General features: G+C 35.7%; 1 protein-coding gene across 1 annotated transcript in view; it reads left to right on the top strand.

Annotated features, from left to right (window-relative positions):
* Positions 1–16,021, top strand: part of vps8 (VPS8 subunit of CORVET complex) — a 372,860-nt gene that overhangs the window by 161,870 nt on the left and 194,969 nt on the right. Inside the window, exons 35-38 of the mRNA XM_069196707.1 lie at positions 8,630–8,774; positions 11,215–11,304; positions 15,019–15,061; positions 15,459–15,571. Coding sequence (XP_069052808.1) covers positions 8,630–8,774; positions 11,215–11,304; positions 15,019–15,061; positions 15,459–15,571 — 391 coding nt within the window. The remainder of the gene's footprint in view (positions 1–8,629; positions 8,775–11,214; positions 11,305–15,018; positions 15,062–15,458; positions 15,572–16,021) is intronic.

Raw genomic sequence — 16,021 nt, 5'->3', positions numbered from 1 at the left:
ACATTTTTGTTACTGATTAGATCTGTTAAGAAAGTTGTATGCAATTAAAATACTTTTTTTTGTATTTTAAATTTTGTGCTTTTATTTTGTCTTCTTTTTTTGTAGGCTGAAGTTGTTTTGTTACAAGTGCTAATTGCTTAATTTAACAAATCGTATTCAAATGATCACCAGTATATTTTGTCAAGCCTGGAGAAATTGGTAACAAAATTTACATATAGAGGTTGCTGGACACGTTGGGAGACACTTGCCTCAGGCCTCCAAAGAGAAAAGCAAAGTAAAGTACAACTTATAGGAAGGTATTTCTAAAATTGTGTGTTTACATGTGTTAGCAGTTCAGGATCCTTCAGAAAAACAGCTGGATGAGGTACTTGGATTAATAAACTACTAGCAACAAATGTGCAAGATAAGCCAGATCTTATGTACATGTATATAGGAACATAGGAACAAGTAATAGGTTTATTCCATGCTGAAAAAAAGACGAAAGAGAACACAACGTTTCGGCTGTGGAGCCGTGGAGCCTTCTTCAGGTGTCAGGTGCTTTCCATAGGAACATGATGGACTTGTGTTTCTATGCTGATATTTGCTGCTACACACAGATATAATTGCAGACCACATTAGATATTACTACTGCAGTTTCTGAACTTTACAGGTGTCCATCTAATATTATGATATGGATGCAAAATTAAACTTAACTAATGCCCATAGGCTTTCAGCACCAACCTTGCAAACTTGGTGACTTCAATATTGTTGCTGATGGTGGTGGAACCAACTCTTTGATGGAAGTTAGAAACTGCCGTTACTATTATTGGTTTTGGTGTTACTATTGACTCTGTATCATCATTTGAATTGAATACTAGGAACATCACAAGGGTCTTTCTTCCTCCTGCGTAACATTGCTCAGTTAAGACCCTTGCTCTACCAGTCTGATGCTGAATTATTAATGTCTTTATTTTATCAAGATAAGACTCCCATGTGGTGCAGTATCTTTAAGGTAATAAATAGCCTCGAGTGCAATCAGAATTCAGTGGTCCAACATACCACTTTACTTTGATACAGAGGACTAAATAGATCTAAGAAGAAAACTACAACTAGCAACAGAATCATGCAGATAATGCAAAACAGAAATAAATATAAAGTATAAATAATGCTCATGACAACACTACTCCTAACATTCATTCATAAGGAATTCATACTCATTATTCATATTAATGAAAAAAAATACCAGTTTGGTTCTTTATGACATGTTGGTCAGAAGTGCCTCTGTTGAAATTGCTCATAATATGTGTAGGTAGGAATGTGTATACAGTATGTGTACTGAAGCATCATTGCTTCTCCAAACATCTGGAGAGAAATAAACAAAGACACTTACTACATGTTTCCATGTTCTTTCTTCTTCTGAGGATTTTGTGGTCAGAAATATGCAGTTATTTTTCTTATAACACAGCAACTTTGCTGAAATGATTAAGATTCATTGTTAAACACATGCTTGCACCATCTAAGTTAACATGTCCAGAGTAAATGTAACAAAAAGAAGGCAAACTGAGAATGTACAGATCTAGCCATTCAAAATGAGAGAGGTACGCTGCGTTATAACCATATACCGCATGTTAATTGAAATATGATAATAGTATCCTGAAGCACCTTGTAAAACCGCCAGCTGGAGCAAATAAAGCTTAACCTCTCATGTACAGATGCAGTCATTCAAAGTGTGCGGTACAGACACGTACCGCAGGTAAGATGACACGGGGTACCGCGGTGCGTGATTGGTTGACCGACAGGGGCACTCGTGGTCCGTTGGTCTGTCGTAGAAAGACTTACTGTAAAAGTCTTTACTGTGCCCGTTGTAGATATTGAATTTTACCACTGAAGGGAAATCCTAGTAGCTGAGCATAAAAAGAATAGGAGCATACTGTACGCGTGTGAAGGCCATAAACGATATTAATTTTGGAACGTAAACATACAGTATATAGCTGGTCTTGGTACTTTAAAGAAAAAAATACACACCAGTATTCCATTTCTCCCTAAACATTGTAAGCTTCGAAGTCTTTAACTAACGTGAGACCGGAGTCAACAAGCATACTTTTAGAATTTGATTAAAAGGGAATATAATATGGAATCGCGTATATCAAGAATTTAATAACGGTATGATTACATCCGTGTACTGCGGCAGGGCTGTGTAGGGCTGTTTCGCCTGCCTGTTCATGCAAGCTGTCTTGTAGCCTTCTGGTCTAGGTGCGTGTCTACCAGCTGGCAGGTTGTGTGTTCAAATCCAGCTGGTGCTGGACTCTTCATTTTTATTTATTTATTTTTTAATCGTGTAACATAAACATATTACCGTATGCAAACTGTACTGTATACAGTATGTATATGTATATTTAATGTCTTAACTGTGCCCGTTTAATTGAATAAAAAAAAATATTTAACACGAACATTAAGCTGTTTACATCTTCCGCCTGAGAACAGTCACCCGTTGCTACCCAACGCAGAATGGTGATTGGCTGACACCATCTGACACCCCTCAGATTGGAGAAAAAAGACGTGCTGGTTTGCTATACATACTGTACCAGGAAGAGGATTTATTTCTATTCAAAACGTGTATTTTAAAAGTTTAAGAAGTAAAAACCTTACAGCGTACACAGATTTCTAAACTGATCAGGATCGTTATCTTTGTCTTATGCATAATAATGTTCACCGCTCTGTCCAGCAAATTAATAATAAACTTTATTTTATATAGCGTTTTAAACGAATAAGTAATTAGATTGCTCATAAACCTAATCACTTGCTTTTTCTTTTTATTTAGGCTCAGATTTCAACTATAGATCATATTATTAATAACCATAATAACAACCAACCAACAAAAACAACCATATAAACATAATGGTGGTGCTGGACCTTCCAGTTTTATTTATTTATTTTTTAATCGCGTAACATAAACATATTACCGTATGCAAACTGTACTGTATACAATATGTATATGTATATTTAATGTCTTAACTGTGCCCGTTTAAGTATTGAATATTCATATCTAATTTTACCACTGAAGGGAAATCTTAACATAAACATACAGTATATGGCTGGTCTTGGTACTTTAAAGAAAAAAATACACACCGGTATTCCATTTCTCCCTAAACATTGTAAGCTTCGAAGTCTTTAACTAACGTGATACCGGAGTCAACAAGCATACTTTTAGAATTTGATTAAAAGGGAATATAATATGGAATCGCGTATCTCAAGAAATTAATAACGATATAATTATATTCATGTTGCAAAAGAACTGCAACGGACATAAAAACTCCCTTGCATGGTTTCATTACGACCAGAATCGGTCTTGAGATATTTTTAACTTGATTGACAGTATTTGAGAGGTATGTCTTAACACCGATACTACAGTGCTTAAGTACTGCTCACGTATATGTTTCTAGGTTTATATTATGCATTTCATACGGTCAAATTACTTTTGAGCAACTAATAAGAAGCGCGAAACGGTATGCGTTTTACTTTCGTTTTGTGCTGGGACCCGTGGATTGATTAGAGATATTAAGTACATACAAGTCATTTTTTAAATGTTGTAGTTCGTCTTGAAAAAATGTTACGAGTACATCATCTATCAAGAGCTGCACAGGTTCTGTTTCCATATTGCGGATTTTGGTTACGTAATATTATTTTCTAGATTTCACGTTGTGAATATGATGGGATGTCTGATGGGATGTTTCTAAAAATCCATCCTCTGTAAAACATCTTCTCTAGTTGTCCTGCATATGTATTCGCTAATGAAGCTGTGTGTTCTGAGCCTGGATCTCTACATTTCTGTATGAGCCAGCTTAGAGGGCTAAAGACAGCTTGTGTTTAAATTGAGTGAAAGGCAATTTATGCTTCTAAAGTCATGGTCAGCATTTATTTTTGTACTGTGCTGTAAACTTGTTCTGTGCCAAGTCACATTATTTTATAGCGTTTTTATAGCGTTATCAAATACGGTGTTACTGTAGTTTACTGAGTCCCATGTCACATGGTCTGTGATTGAAACCTGTAAAACCGGTTTAATTCGTCACAGCCAGCACTCTTCAGGTGTGAGGGTCTTCTGCTCAGAATGAAACGCTAAAATGTTTGTATATATTCTAATGGTAGTGGGGGCAGGGTGTGTGGGAACAGGTTTGGTTAAAATTGCATTGGAGATCTATGTTCTTCACACCTGAAACATTTTCTCTGAAAGCATTTTCTTCGCAGTTTAACCGATCTTATTTTATAAAAGCAAGATTGCTCAGTTGCACAAAAGTACACAACCTTCCACCTTCATCATAAATTAATTATGCAGAAATATTTTATGCATCAAAGTCTTTCACTTGGTAGCTTCTGGTTCTGGTTTTAACATGGTTGTTCTGACATTATTAAGCTTATATTCTGTACATCATAAAAAGTTATAACGTTTTATCCTTTTCTAACAATATGTAGTAAGAACACCACTTGCTATTATTGTAAAAAGATAAATGTTGTAGTGATTTAAAATCACTTGATAGTTATTTTAATATGGAGTCATGTAACTAACCAGCTAAAATATCACAAAGGGACATTTTGGGAACATCTGACGTTCCCTTTTAAAAAAAAAAATATTATTGTCCTTATAATGTTAATAGGCAATGGACTGTCATGTAGTGCGCTGCACCCAGGCGGTTCAAAGCCCAGTCACAGAATTACTTTGTTTCTTATATAGCCGAATATATAAATAGTCCACTATTATAGCTTGTTGTTGGCTACGGTGAGTGTGTGTATCTGGATGAATTGTTATGAGTAATGGATTCATGATTTAGGACTCTTTTGAATGAGTTTTAATCAACTTTGTCTGTCAGTGTAAAAAATGACTGAGTGTACTTTTCCTTCTCCCCTGGTGCAAGGTGATTATCCGGAAAACAAGTTTTTTATTTTACTGAGAGTGTGAACCTTGAGTGAGCACTGAGGTGCACAATGAGATTAACACAATTAGATTACTGAAATGGATAATTTTAGTAAATATGTTGACAAATATCAGAATTTTTGCTTTCACGAGGAAAGATACAATTTTATCGAGCTGTGAATCAGCTACATTATGTGACCTTGCCCCTGTGAATCTTCTAGGAAAGAGTCTTAGTGGGCAGCGTTACTCACAGTGTAGTGCCCATAGATTGTTAGTTTTAATGCATTGTACAGCATAAAGTATAATATACAGTATAAAGCAAATATGTTTTTTTAAATGTTTATAATCGCTATTCTTGCAAATACATTTTGTATGGAGTGTACCTTGAAAAGCGTGGAAAACTGCACCAAACGTTTTCGGCTCTGTATGTGGCTCAAGCCATTCCTCTTTGGCACTTTAGTCATAGAGATGGGAAGACGCCTCCCCTCTCCCCATTACCTCTGCCTCCCAGACCTGTTCCCATTTTTAAGCATTCTGCGTCCGAATCGCAGTGGGTGAGAGGGAGTAGAGAGAGAAACAAAAAATTGAACCCTGGTTTAATTTTGTGATATTTTACCTTAATTTTTTATTTTATAAGTTTGTATTTTACTTCTTTTATAATAGTCAGATTAAACCTATGTTTGAACAGTCTTGCAAACTAATGTTTTTACAAGATGTGGAAGAAGTGCAACAATTTATCACAGTGTGAATTTTAATACAAATTATTGATTACTAATAGTTTATGCACCTGACACCTGACTTTATTTAGATATATATAAAATATTAGACTGTGAAATAACATTCAGAAATACAATTGAAAATAGTCTGATATTTGTGTAGATTAAACTTTTCAAAAATTTATTTTTAAATAATTAAAAACGATAAAAATGTATAATCTTTTCATGTGTAATGTCATTCGAAAGCCCATGCTTTGTTTAACGATGGTTTTAAATATAAAACTAACTGGTGAGAAAGCTATGTTTAATGATAATTAAAAGATTTCAAGTTAATTACATTCCATTATTAAGGTTTAAAGGCAGACTCAGTGTCATAAACACTGCAAGCTGCAGAACGGTCTCCTCACGGCGCCGCCTCTTCTCTGAGCTCAGTGGGCGACGCGCTATTTTCTCAACTGCCTGCTATTTTCCTTCACACCACGGGAAGACAGGAGAATGTGATTGTACTGTATCTGTATGAAATGCGTGTTGCGTTTTCAAAATTTAAGTGTTTAAAATGTTTGATTAAAACGCTAAAAAGACGAACAGCTTACACAAAGATTCTAAACTGATCACAAGGAAGAAAATTCACCCGTTTTTCGTGAATTTTGTGTTTTTTACTAAAACTGTTTTTATGGGTTTTAAAACCATGCAATGTCTATTTTAGGCACACATTTTATTGTTCCTATTTTTTATTTTCTTTAACATTAAAAGAATTGATTGCCCATCGTGCCACACAATATTATGTTACATTTTTATGTTTTTGAGAGACTTCAGAAGGCTTCAACTGATGCATAAAAAATATAGCATAATGCCTTCTCGCGTTGTGAAGTCACTTGCACTTGGGATCAACTTTATTCAAACTAAGGTTTCTAAAACTGCAAAACTGCAGGTACTAGATATTGTTTAAATTAAAGCTGTGAAATTTTTCATAAATTGCGATCTTTAAATCTATAGGTTGCAGGCTCTGTGTCATTCACCTTTTTATTTAATTATCAATATTACTTAACATTGCATATACTATGATATATAAAACAAACTAAAAAAATGTTAATATAGTGTACATAATATTTACTCTTTTTTTTTTTAAAGTCTTTGTAAGAAGAAAAACGAACCGGGTATTGAACTTGGACAGAACCCCTATTGACAAACCCGCTGTACCAATGGGCTGCTCGGAAACACAGTTGAGAGGAACAGCTTAAAAATGTTTCTAAAGTAATCATGCATGAATGAGTCAAATTAAAAATAAAACGTGTTTACAAAGAAAGTGGATTACAGTAATACTACCAACTATATAAATACATACATTTAGATTCTTAAATTAATATTGTTATTAATTTCTTTAGATAAACGATTACATATTATATTCCCTATTTAGCTGATTCTTAAAAGTATGAGGTTTTTTACTGTGATAATGAGCGCATATATTCATAGAAAAGGTTAAAACCTGGAAGACAGAGGGAGTTACAGAAATTAAACAGAGGGCTGGCACACCCTGTCTCAAAAATAGAGATTTAATAAATTGAAGTTTGTGAAAACAGTGACAAATCACAAGCAGTTCGAAATTATTAGTTGTTATTAATAAATCACTTAACTTTGAATGTGTTGTGATAGAAATACTAACAAATCCAATATAGTAGCTGAACATAAAAAGAAGTCGATAATATTTACTGCTTTAGTTTTTCAAAGAAATTTTTACTTGTTAAAAGAAAACTCATGGCGAGTGCTGGGTTCAAACACCCGACCTCCAGCATGTGAGTCACACGCTAAAGCCATTACAACAACGCGCCACTTGACAACTTAAACTATAACTGAAAAGGGCAGGCAAAATGTTTCCAAATAATCGCGGGTGAATTAGTTAAATTGATGCAGATGTTTACAAAGAAAGTGTACTGCTGTAATAATTTGAGCTATATGAATATAATTATATTGTTATTCATTTCTTTAGATACACGATTCCATATTAAATTCCCTATTAATCAAATTCTAAAAAGTATGAGTTTTTTGAGTATGAGCACAAGTGTTCATTAAAAAGTTAAAACATTATAACGTTTGATGAAGTATATAAACTTAATATAGTCAGAAGGAGCATGTAAAAACGTATCCAAAATAACCACATTATGTAACCGAATGAAAGACTTGAATGCTTGAAATGTTTATGTAGAAAGTGGAATACTGGTGTGGATTTTCTATTTAAACTACCACTACCAGCCATATATAGTTTGATTATATATTTATATTCTTAAATTAATATTGTTTATGACATTCAGAGACGTTATGCTCCTTTTCTTTTTGAGCTCAGCTACTGAAATTTCCCTTTAGTTGTAAAATTCCATATTGATATTCAACATTGAGCGGATTAAAACACGCACAGTAAAGCGATTAAATTAAGCAATCATTTCATTAATAACCAGTGTACCACGAGTGCCGCCTGTTGGTCATTTTGGTCAGCCAATCACATACTGTGGTATAACGCGCTGAAATGCAGATAATTTCGCACAGTACAGGGTTTTACCGCGTATTGTGAATGTCTGCATCTGTATCTTAACAATGCTTTAAATACTTATTTTAGTCAACAACTATAAAGCAATGGTCCCCACTGATGCTTGTAGTAACTGTTTGTTCAAGTATGCAATGAAAATCTGGGGTAAGTTTCTCTTATGCAGCAAAGTAAATATACACATATACTGTACACATCAATCTACTACTGTATATTTGTGGTTTGTATGTGCTTTTTGAATATTTGTAGAACATTGAACTAGTTCACTGCTCTTAACAAATTATGCACTGGTTTGATAAGACACTGGCAGGTTTATCTTATCTCCTTCTGTGTGATTTTCCTAGAAATTCTCATATAGTCAGAAACATTTGAAGTGACTTCATAATAGCATTTCTTATCTAAACTAAGAAAACCAGGGCCATTGGCAGTCTCCACGTGGTGCTATATTTGGTAGTTTTGAATAACTGATCTCTTGTTCTGTTCCAGGGAAGCCACACAAAACCAGAAGCTGCTGTGCCTGAGTCCTGACCTACATGAGCTCTACGTCAGTCTACTGTGCCGATTTTGTCCAAGCAAGGTCACTCTGTTCTTGCAGGCATCACAAGACTATCGTTTAGAGGAGGCCATTCAGGTGAAGTCTCTTTCCTTAGGTTTCTTTATGGTGTTATATTGATTGGGCATGCTTCAGGTGGCACAACATTAACTTTGCTGCATATAATGTGAAAACAAAATAATGCAAAATAAATAAGAGTTCATCATTACCCAGATGTGTCCCAAACATAATAAGCCAATCTGTGTAGTGTTCTCCACGATTAATACATAAATGAATACATAAATGCTAGTTGTATTTATTCTCTCTACTGCAACTAATTCCCTGGGTCAGAATGTAATAATCACAGAGAGCTCAATTCCTGACTAAAAGGTTTTATGAAGATGTACAGATGCAGCCATCTAGAATGCACCAGGTTTACCAGGTAGGTATACCATGGTAGACATGCAGTGTCCATAGACTCCAGCTCGTTATCACTTTTTTATTTTTTTGAATATTCTGATATGCAGAACTACATGACTCTAGAAAACTGCCAAGTGGAGCAGTGAATCCGTAAGGTACCACAGCTCCTTATTTTACAAATCGGTATAGTATTAAATGTTTATTAACCCATTAATCCTACAATAGAGGCTTTCCTGTGATAATCATACTGTATATATACTAGTGACAAACAATTTATTATATACAGTTATTACATTGTTGAGACAGGATGTTGCTACATGTACCACGTTGCTACCACAACTCCTAATAAAGTAATGTGTGTCAACACTGTATAACTGTATAACTAAAATTATTATCTTTTCTTAATTACATACAGCATATAGAATTATTAGTAATTGTGTATTAATAGTAATTTGAAATTTTATTTTAGACTTTAATTAAAAGTCTATAAATATCCATAGTAATGAGTAATAATGGCTTTAAAAAGTAATAATAATGGTTTTAAAAATGTATTTAAAAACAAATAGACACATAAAAAACAAAAAGAGGTAAGATAAACTTTTTGACTAGTGATTTGAATGATTTTGTCATGTACAGTAAGTTGCATTGAACTGATACAAGTGCCTACTTTGATTAAGTCTTCACTATATTTATATTTATATAGTGCCTTTAATACACATACACAATGCATAGAGACAGCAGAATTAAATGAATATATTTAGTTGCATTTAGTTTTAAAGAAAACATTAAAAGGTCCAAACCAGGCTTCATTTATGGAATGTTATCCCCTTTACAAAAATTCTGTACAGCCACATGCATTTTGAAATGGTAGCTAGGTTATGTGTTTTATATCCTTATACATAGCATATAAAGTTAGCTGCACTTTGATCTCCTATTATGTGGTGTATTTTGGCTGTGTACAAATTAAAGCACAGCCAATCTGAAATAGTAGTTAGCATTTAGAGGGAGAACATTTCCACCTGTTTGGATAGGCTGTGCATTGAATTAGCCACTACTCTGGGCAAATTAAGAGGGCTGGATTATAGGACTGTTAAACTCTGTCTCTTGCTCAGAACCTATTTTTCGCACTGAGCTTCACAAACCTTCACCAGGATTCCCCAAGTGACAGCACATAAACATATGAACGATCTCTGAGCACTTACAGGGATGCAGTGTCAGCAAGGAGGTCCCCCCTCCTGCACTGTTGAATCAATCAAGACAAGTGGCTCAATAGTAAATGGGTGGAGTCTGCCAATACTTCCGCTTTCTCCCTCTGGGAAGTCATGGGAGTCATTTTATAGCTGAATGTGAATAACAGAAAATTAGTTAAGTAGTGCTTGATGGAGACCTTCTATTCTTCACCCTATTGACACTATCACCACATTATTTATTGTCCAGGTTTCTCAGTAAGGATAATGACTTAGAATTATGTTCCAATAATTGGATTGTAACAGCTTACTTTTTTGTTTAGGGAATTTGTGTGTCAATAAGCTCTTTCAGATGTGTAGTATGAGAGAGAGTGTGTCTCAGAACTGTGCACATTATCCACTCTACTGCAATCAAAGAACAATTACACAACAGCTTATAGCTTATACAGTAAGAAATACAGATTCTTAATTCAAAATGATTGTGTAGAAAAACAAAATAAATGTTGTTAGTCTCACAAAGTAGGATGTTTTTCCCAAGTTTGCCTAAATATTGTTTTGAATGCTGCCTCTAAGAAGCCAGTTGGGGTTCAAGTGAGTCACACTTCAGCAAGTCTCAGATGTTTATTAAGATAAGAAAAAAAATAGAAATATAAGCGAAAACACTCTATAAATGTAAACTGTAATTTTAGTTTACTGTAAGTTTTATTTTTGTCAAAATGTGTCCTCTTTGATGATAATCAAGAAATATTGATAGACCATTCAGTTAATGTTGCATTCAAGACCAAAATTATTTTTAAAAATGGAAGGGTAATTTTTAAGAAAGTATCTTTTTGTTTAACATGTAGAAACCTCAGAGTTTGCTCCTTGTGAGTGGGTTTGTGTTAACGTTGTTTTCATTTCAAGCTTTGCTTTTATTATTTATTGGCTTTTAGATAACAGAGCAACACCTCCTGCATGAAGCAACAGCATACCTGCTGGAGAAGAAAGGAGATGTGCACGGAGCTTTCCTTGTGCTGCTAAAGGTAAAACCAAAGAAAAAGAACTATGCCGGTGGTATTATTTCTACCTTAATTGCATAAAGGTGCCATGCACATCAAGCAAATGAATAGTAGAATGATAAGATTTTTTAAATGTAAGTTTAACACTGCCATTACGTTTGAAATGTAATGCCCTGAAACCAAAATAAATAAAACAATTTAAGGTCCTGACAGTAGTACAAATGTAAAGATGAGAATGAAAAGCAGAATTTGGGATTTCTTTATTACCATCAACAAATAGACCCTTTTCAGTGTAGCTGCAATGAGTTTCTAGATTATACTGTTTGTTATATTTAGGTAATTTGGAAACCTTTAACCCTCATAAAAAGAAGGGTATCCAGAAGTACTGTAAAGTGGCATGTGATTTGACAGTAAAGTTTCAGAAATACAGTGCCTTCAGAAAGTATTCACCCCCCATTGATTATTTCTCATTCTGCTGTGTTGCAAAGTCAACTTAAGTCATTTTTCCACTCTTGTAGAAGTAATGCTCTATAATGTTAAAATGAAATATATATATGAAATATTAAATAAATATATAAAAGTATTTAGATGTCTTCAGAATTATATTAAAAATAAAAATCTGAAAATTAATTAATTGTTAAGTATTTACCCTCTTTGTTTTAACATCCTAAATTGGTGAGGTATTCAATTATCTTGAGATATATCACACTAAATACATTAACAAGGTAGACCTGTGTTCACTTCGAATCCATCTGTGTTCAATTGCTTGGTTGCATAAAAAATGTTATTGACTTTGTGAGGTCTCACAACTAAAACAGTAAATCAAATCAGTCCTGCTGTCATGAAGACCAAGGAGCTGCCCGTGGAACTTTGAGATGAAGTTGTTAGGAGGAATCTGGAAACGTTATAAAAAGATTGGAAAAGCTTTGAATCTTCCTAGGAGCATCGTGAAGTCCATTGTAACAAAATGGAAAAAATATGGCACAACCCAGACACGGCCTAAGATCAAGCCGTCCTACCAAATTGAGCAACCGGACAAGAAGGGCAATTGTCAGAGAAGTGACCAAGAGGCCAGCTACAACACTGACAAAGTTGCAGAGCTCTTTGGCTGAAATAGAAGAAACTGTCCAAAATCAACAATCTCTTCATCAGTTCACAGATTCAGCCTCTTTGGGAGAGTGGCTAGAAGGAAGCCACTTCTGATAACAGCCAACATTAAGTCACGCCTGGTGTTTGCTAGAAGCCAAGTGACAAAACCCGAGACCTTTTGGAAGAAAATGTTGTGGTTTGATGAGACTTTAAAAGAGTTGAGCTCTTTGGCCTGAAAGCAAAATGCTATGTTTGGCGCAAACCAAATACAGCCCGACACTCAGGTAACACCATTCCTACCATCAAGTATGGTGGTGGCAGCATCATACTCTGGGGTTGCTTTTCGGCAGGAAGAACTAGAAAGCTTGTTGCCATCAAGGGCAACATGGATGGAGCCAAATACAGGCAAATCCTTGAGGAAACCCTGTTCCAGTCAGCCAGAGATTTGGCTTAGGGTGAAGATTCATTTTCCAGCAGGACAATCACACAATGCGCAAGGTAAAAACTATCAAGGAATGGCTTGAAAAAAAGAAGGTTAGTATTCTGGAATAGCCCAGCCAGAGCCCAGACTTGAATGCAATTGAAAATCTGTGTTATTACCTAAAAATAGCTGTCCACTGATGCTCTCCATCTAATTTGGCAGAATTTTGCACTGAAGGATGGGCAAAAATCCCACAATTTAAATGTGCAAAGTTCATACAGACATACCCGAAAAGACTCACGGCTGTTTTTTATTCGTATGAGCTTAACATGCAGAAGTTACATAGTTATATTGTCACAGTCAGGTGCTTCAGCCAGTCGCGGCTGGCATCATCCAAAACGGTGAAGTTGCCGGGGCACCTGAAGCGAGGCCAGGAGTATAGAATGTGGTCGGCCGTCTGCTCCTTGCCGTCGCTGCATTTGCAAATTGGGTCATCAGTGAGACCTCACTTGTGTAGGGTGGGCCGGAAACGGCCACGTCCGGTTCTTAGTCGGTTCAGCTTGACCCAGGCTTGTCTGGGTAGGTCATTTCTAGCGGGTTTGTTGTCTGTTTCAGTCTGTGATTGTTATTATTCCACGCATCTTGCCACTTTTTGTTAGCCCAATTGGTGCCATTGTCGTTGTTTGCTTTTTTCATAAGGCGCCTCATTGTGTTAGAAGGTGAGTGCCGGTTTCCTAGTCGGAGGATCGTGGTGTTCCGGTTGCAGGTGGCATTGTGTAGTAGGTGGTTGGAGTCATTCGAGGCTTTCAGTGCAAGGTTAATGCAACTTGCTTCTCTGCGAAGATTTGGTGGAGAGATGCCACTGAGAATCGGTAGCAGTTCAGTGGGTGTAGGTCTAATGCACTCGGTGATAATGCACATGCTGTTGTTCAGGTCTCTGTCTACCTTCTTCCTATGGCTGCTGTTGTGCCAGGTAGGAGAGCAGTACTCAGCTACCGAGATGGCTAGAGAAAGCACAGAGGTACATAAGATGGTGAAATTTGCACCTCAGCTAGTGCCAGCTTGTCTTCGCAGGAGGTTGTTCCTGCTTGGATTTTTGCTGCTGTTTGTTTGAGATGTTGCTTGAAGGTCAGTGAGCGGTCAAGGACAACTCCTAGATATTTCGGGCTTTTCTCAAATGGAATAGTTTTGTCTTCGCACTTGATGTTGATTGTTATGTTAGCAAAGCGATTGGCGAGGTGGAAAATGCTGCTCACTGTCTTGGTGATGCTAAGTTTTAACCTCCAGTCTTTGAAGTAGCAGTTCAGCTTGTTCAGGTCAGTCGGTAGTGTAGTTTCTATTGCTTTGATGTCTGTGGAGCAATGCATAACAGCGATGTCGTCTGCGTATATGTACTTTTTGGCAGTTGTACATAGCAGGTAAGCTGTGTAGATGTTAAACAGCATTGGCGCCAGCACCGAGCCTTGCGGGACGCCGTTCTTAAGGTTAAATTTCCTGGAGGTGTCGTTGCCCAGTGTTAAGATAAATTATCTGTTAGAGATTAGTTCTTGTAAAAAGAGGACCATTTTTTTTGGGGGGGTGATACAAACTCACGGCTGTAATTGCTGCTAAAGGACTATGTACAAAGTATTGACTTGAGGGTGAATAAGTTTGTAAATGAGAAATGAAAGTCTTTCATTCTGGAGAAACGAATGTTCTTGAATAAAAAAATATTTTTTTGTTCATAAATGTGTGGATTTTATTGTGTTATTAAAGGGAGAAAATGTGCAATGTGTTAAAATTTGGAGGTGTAACAAGAAAAAAATGTGAAAAACGTCAAAGGAGTGAATACTTTCTGAAGGCACTATAGGTCAAATGTATGAATGATACTAAACTAATGCAAACTCACAATAGATAACTGAGTCCACAAATAATTTCTATATAAAATAAATATACATTAATAAGATTTATTAAAATCACTCCTTATGATTAAATACAAATATACTCACTTTGCAGTGCACTTAATTTTGTAGAAGTCAGAAGAATCAGTTTCAGTTTTGTGGTAGCTAGTGATACGTGGGAGACTACAACAAAGGACAAACTGATGTAAATATCTTTCCAAACCTTATATCTGTCTGTAATAGTCATAAGAGTAGAAATGTCTTGACCAACAATGATAAAAGTGTAAGATGTGTGTTGTGACCATTTCAACTCTACAGCTTAAAATAAATATCTTCTCTGTTTTTCAGACATTGAAGAACAAGCTTTCAGCACTTCCTCTAGAGAATAAAGGTGAGAAAAGTTTCCTATGCTTAGAAGATAAAGATTTTAAGTTAGGTATTTGATTGAAGTTAATGAAGATATGGATCAAAATCATTACAGTATTTATGCCTACTTACCTTGCCTCCCAGGACCATGTAGTACATACGTCTGCACAGTGTCTGTGCTTGAGATATTTTAAGTTGAGAAGGAAATAAGTTGAGTCCAAATCATATGCAACTTGCATTAAAGCATTTTTTCTTGCACCTCTGGAAAGAGTGATTTGTTCGGCTGTATATTGGCACTGATTCAAAATTCAAGAATTTTGAATTGTGAATTGTGAAAACTTGTAAGCTGTCAAAAGTAGGATTTTTTAATATATTTTTGTGTTCCTCCATGTCAAATGCTTAATTGTAGTGGCTTTCTTTAGGCGAACCTTCAGCAGATGAAGAAGAATCCCTGCTGAGCGTGGAGGCAGCTTTGGCAGAGGCCATTGCTCTGTGCCAGCGGAATTCCTACAGTCTCAACCAGCAACAGAGAGAGGTAATGACAGATAGCCATGCCAATGTGTGTTTTCACATCAGGTTTGCACAAGAGCTTCACCTTAGTCACACTAAAGTATTCACAGTTCTTTATCTGTATCTGGTCTTTTCACTACTAATAATGTGGGTTACAAAAGACCCATATTATGGTATGCTGATATTTCTGTTTACTTTATAACAAAACACAAATTGGAAAAGGGATGGTAGTTATTAAGAACTTAAGGGTGCAGGACAGTTTTTTTTTTCTTACTGAAAGCAGATGAGTTTAAACCTATAGGTAACAAACTGGATTTTGGAGACTCATTGATGAGTAACAAATATTCAAACAGCAGAGATGTTAGAGTAGAGGCATAGGAACATAGGAACCAGGATCCAAAACACAGGTGGTAGTTCTCATTTTAACTTCTTACTTAGTCACTTAGAGTCGTAGTGAAAAATATTGGCACACTTG

This window comes from Lepisosteus oculatus, chromosome 12 (assembly GCF_040954835.1).
Source record: "Lepisosteus oculatus isolate fLepOcu1 chromosome 12, fLepOcu1.hap2, whole genome shotgun sequence".
In the NCBI taxonomy this organism is placed as follows: domain Eukaryota; kingdom Metazoa; phylum Chordata; class Actinopteri; order Semionotiformes; family Lepisosteidae; genus Lepisosteus; species Lepisosteus oculatus.
The sequence above is the reverse complement of the archived record's forward strand: the minus strand, read 5'-3'. Positions and strand labels throughout refer to the sequence as shown.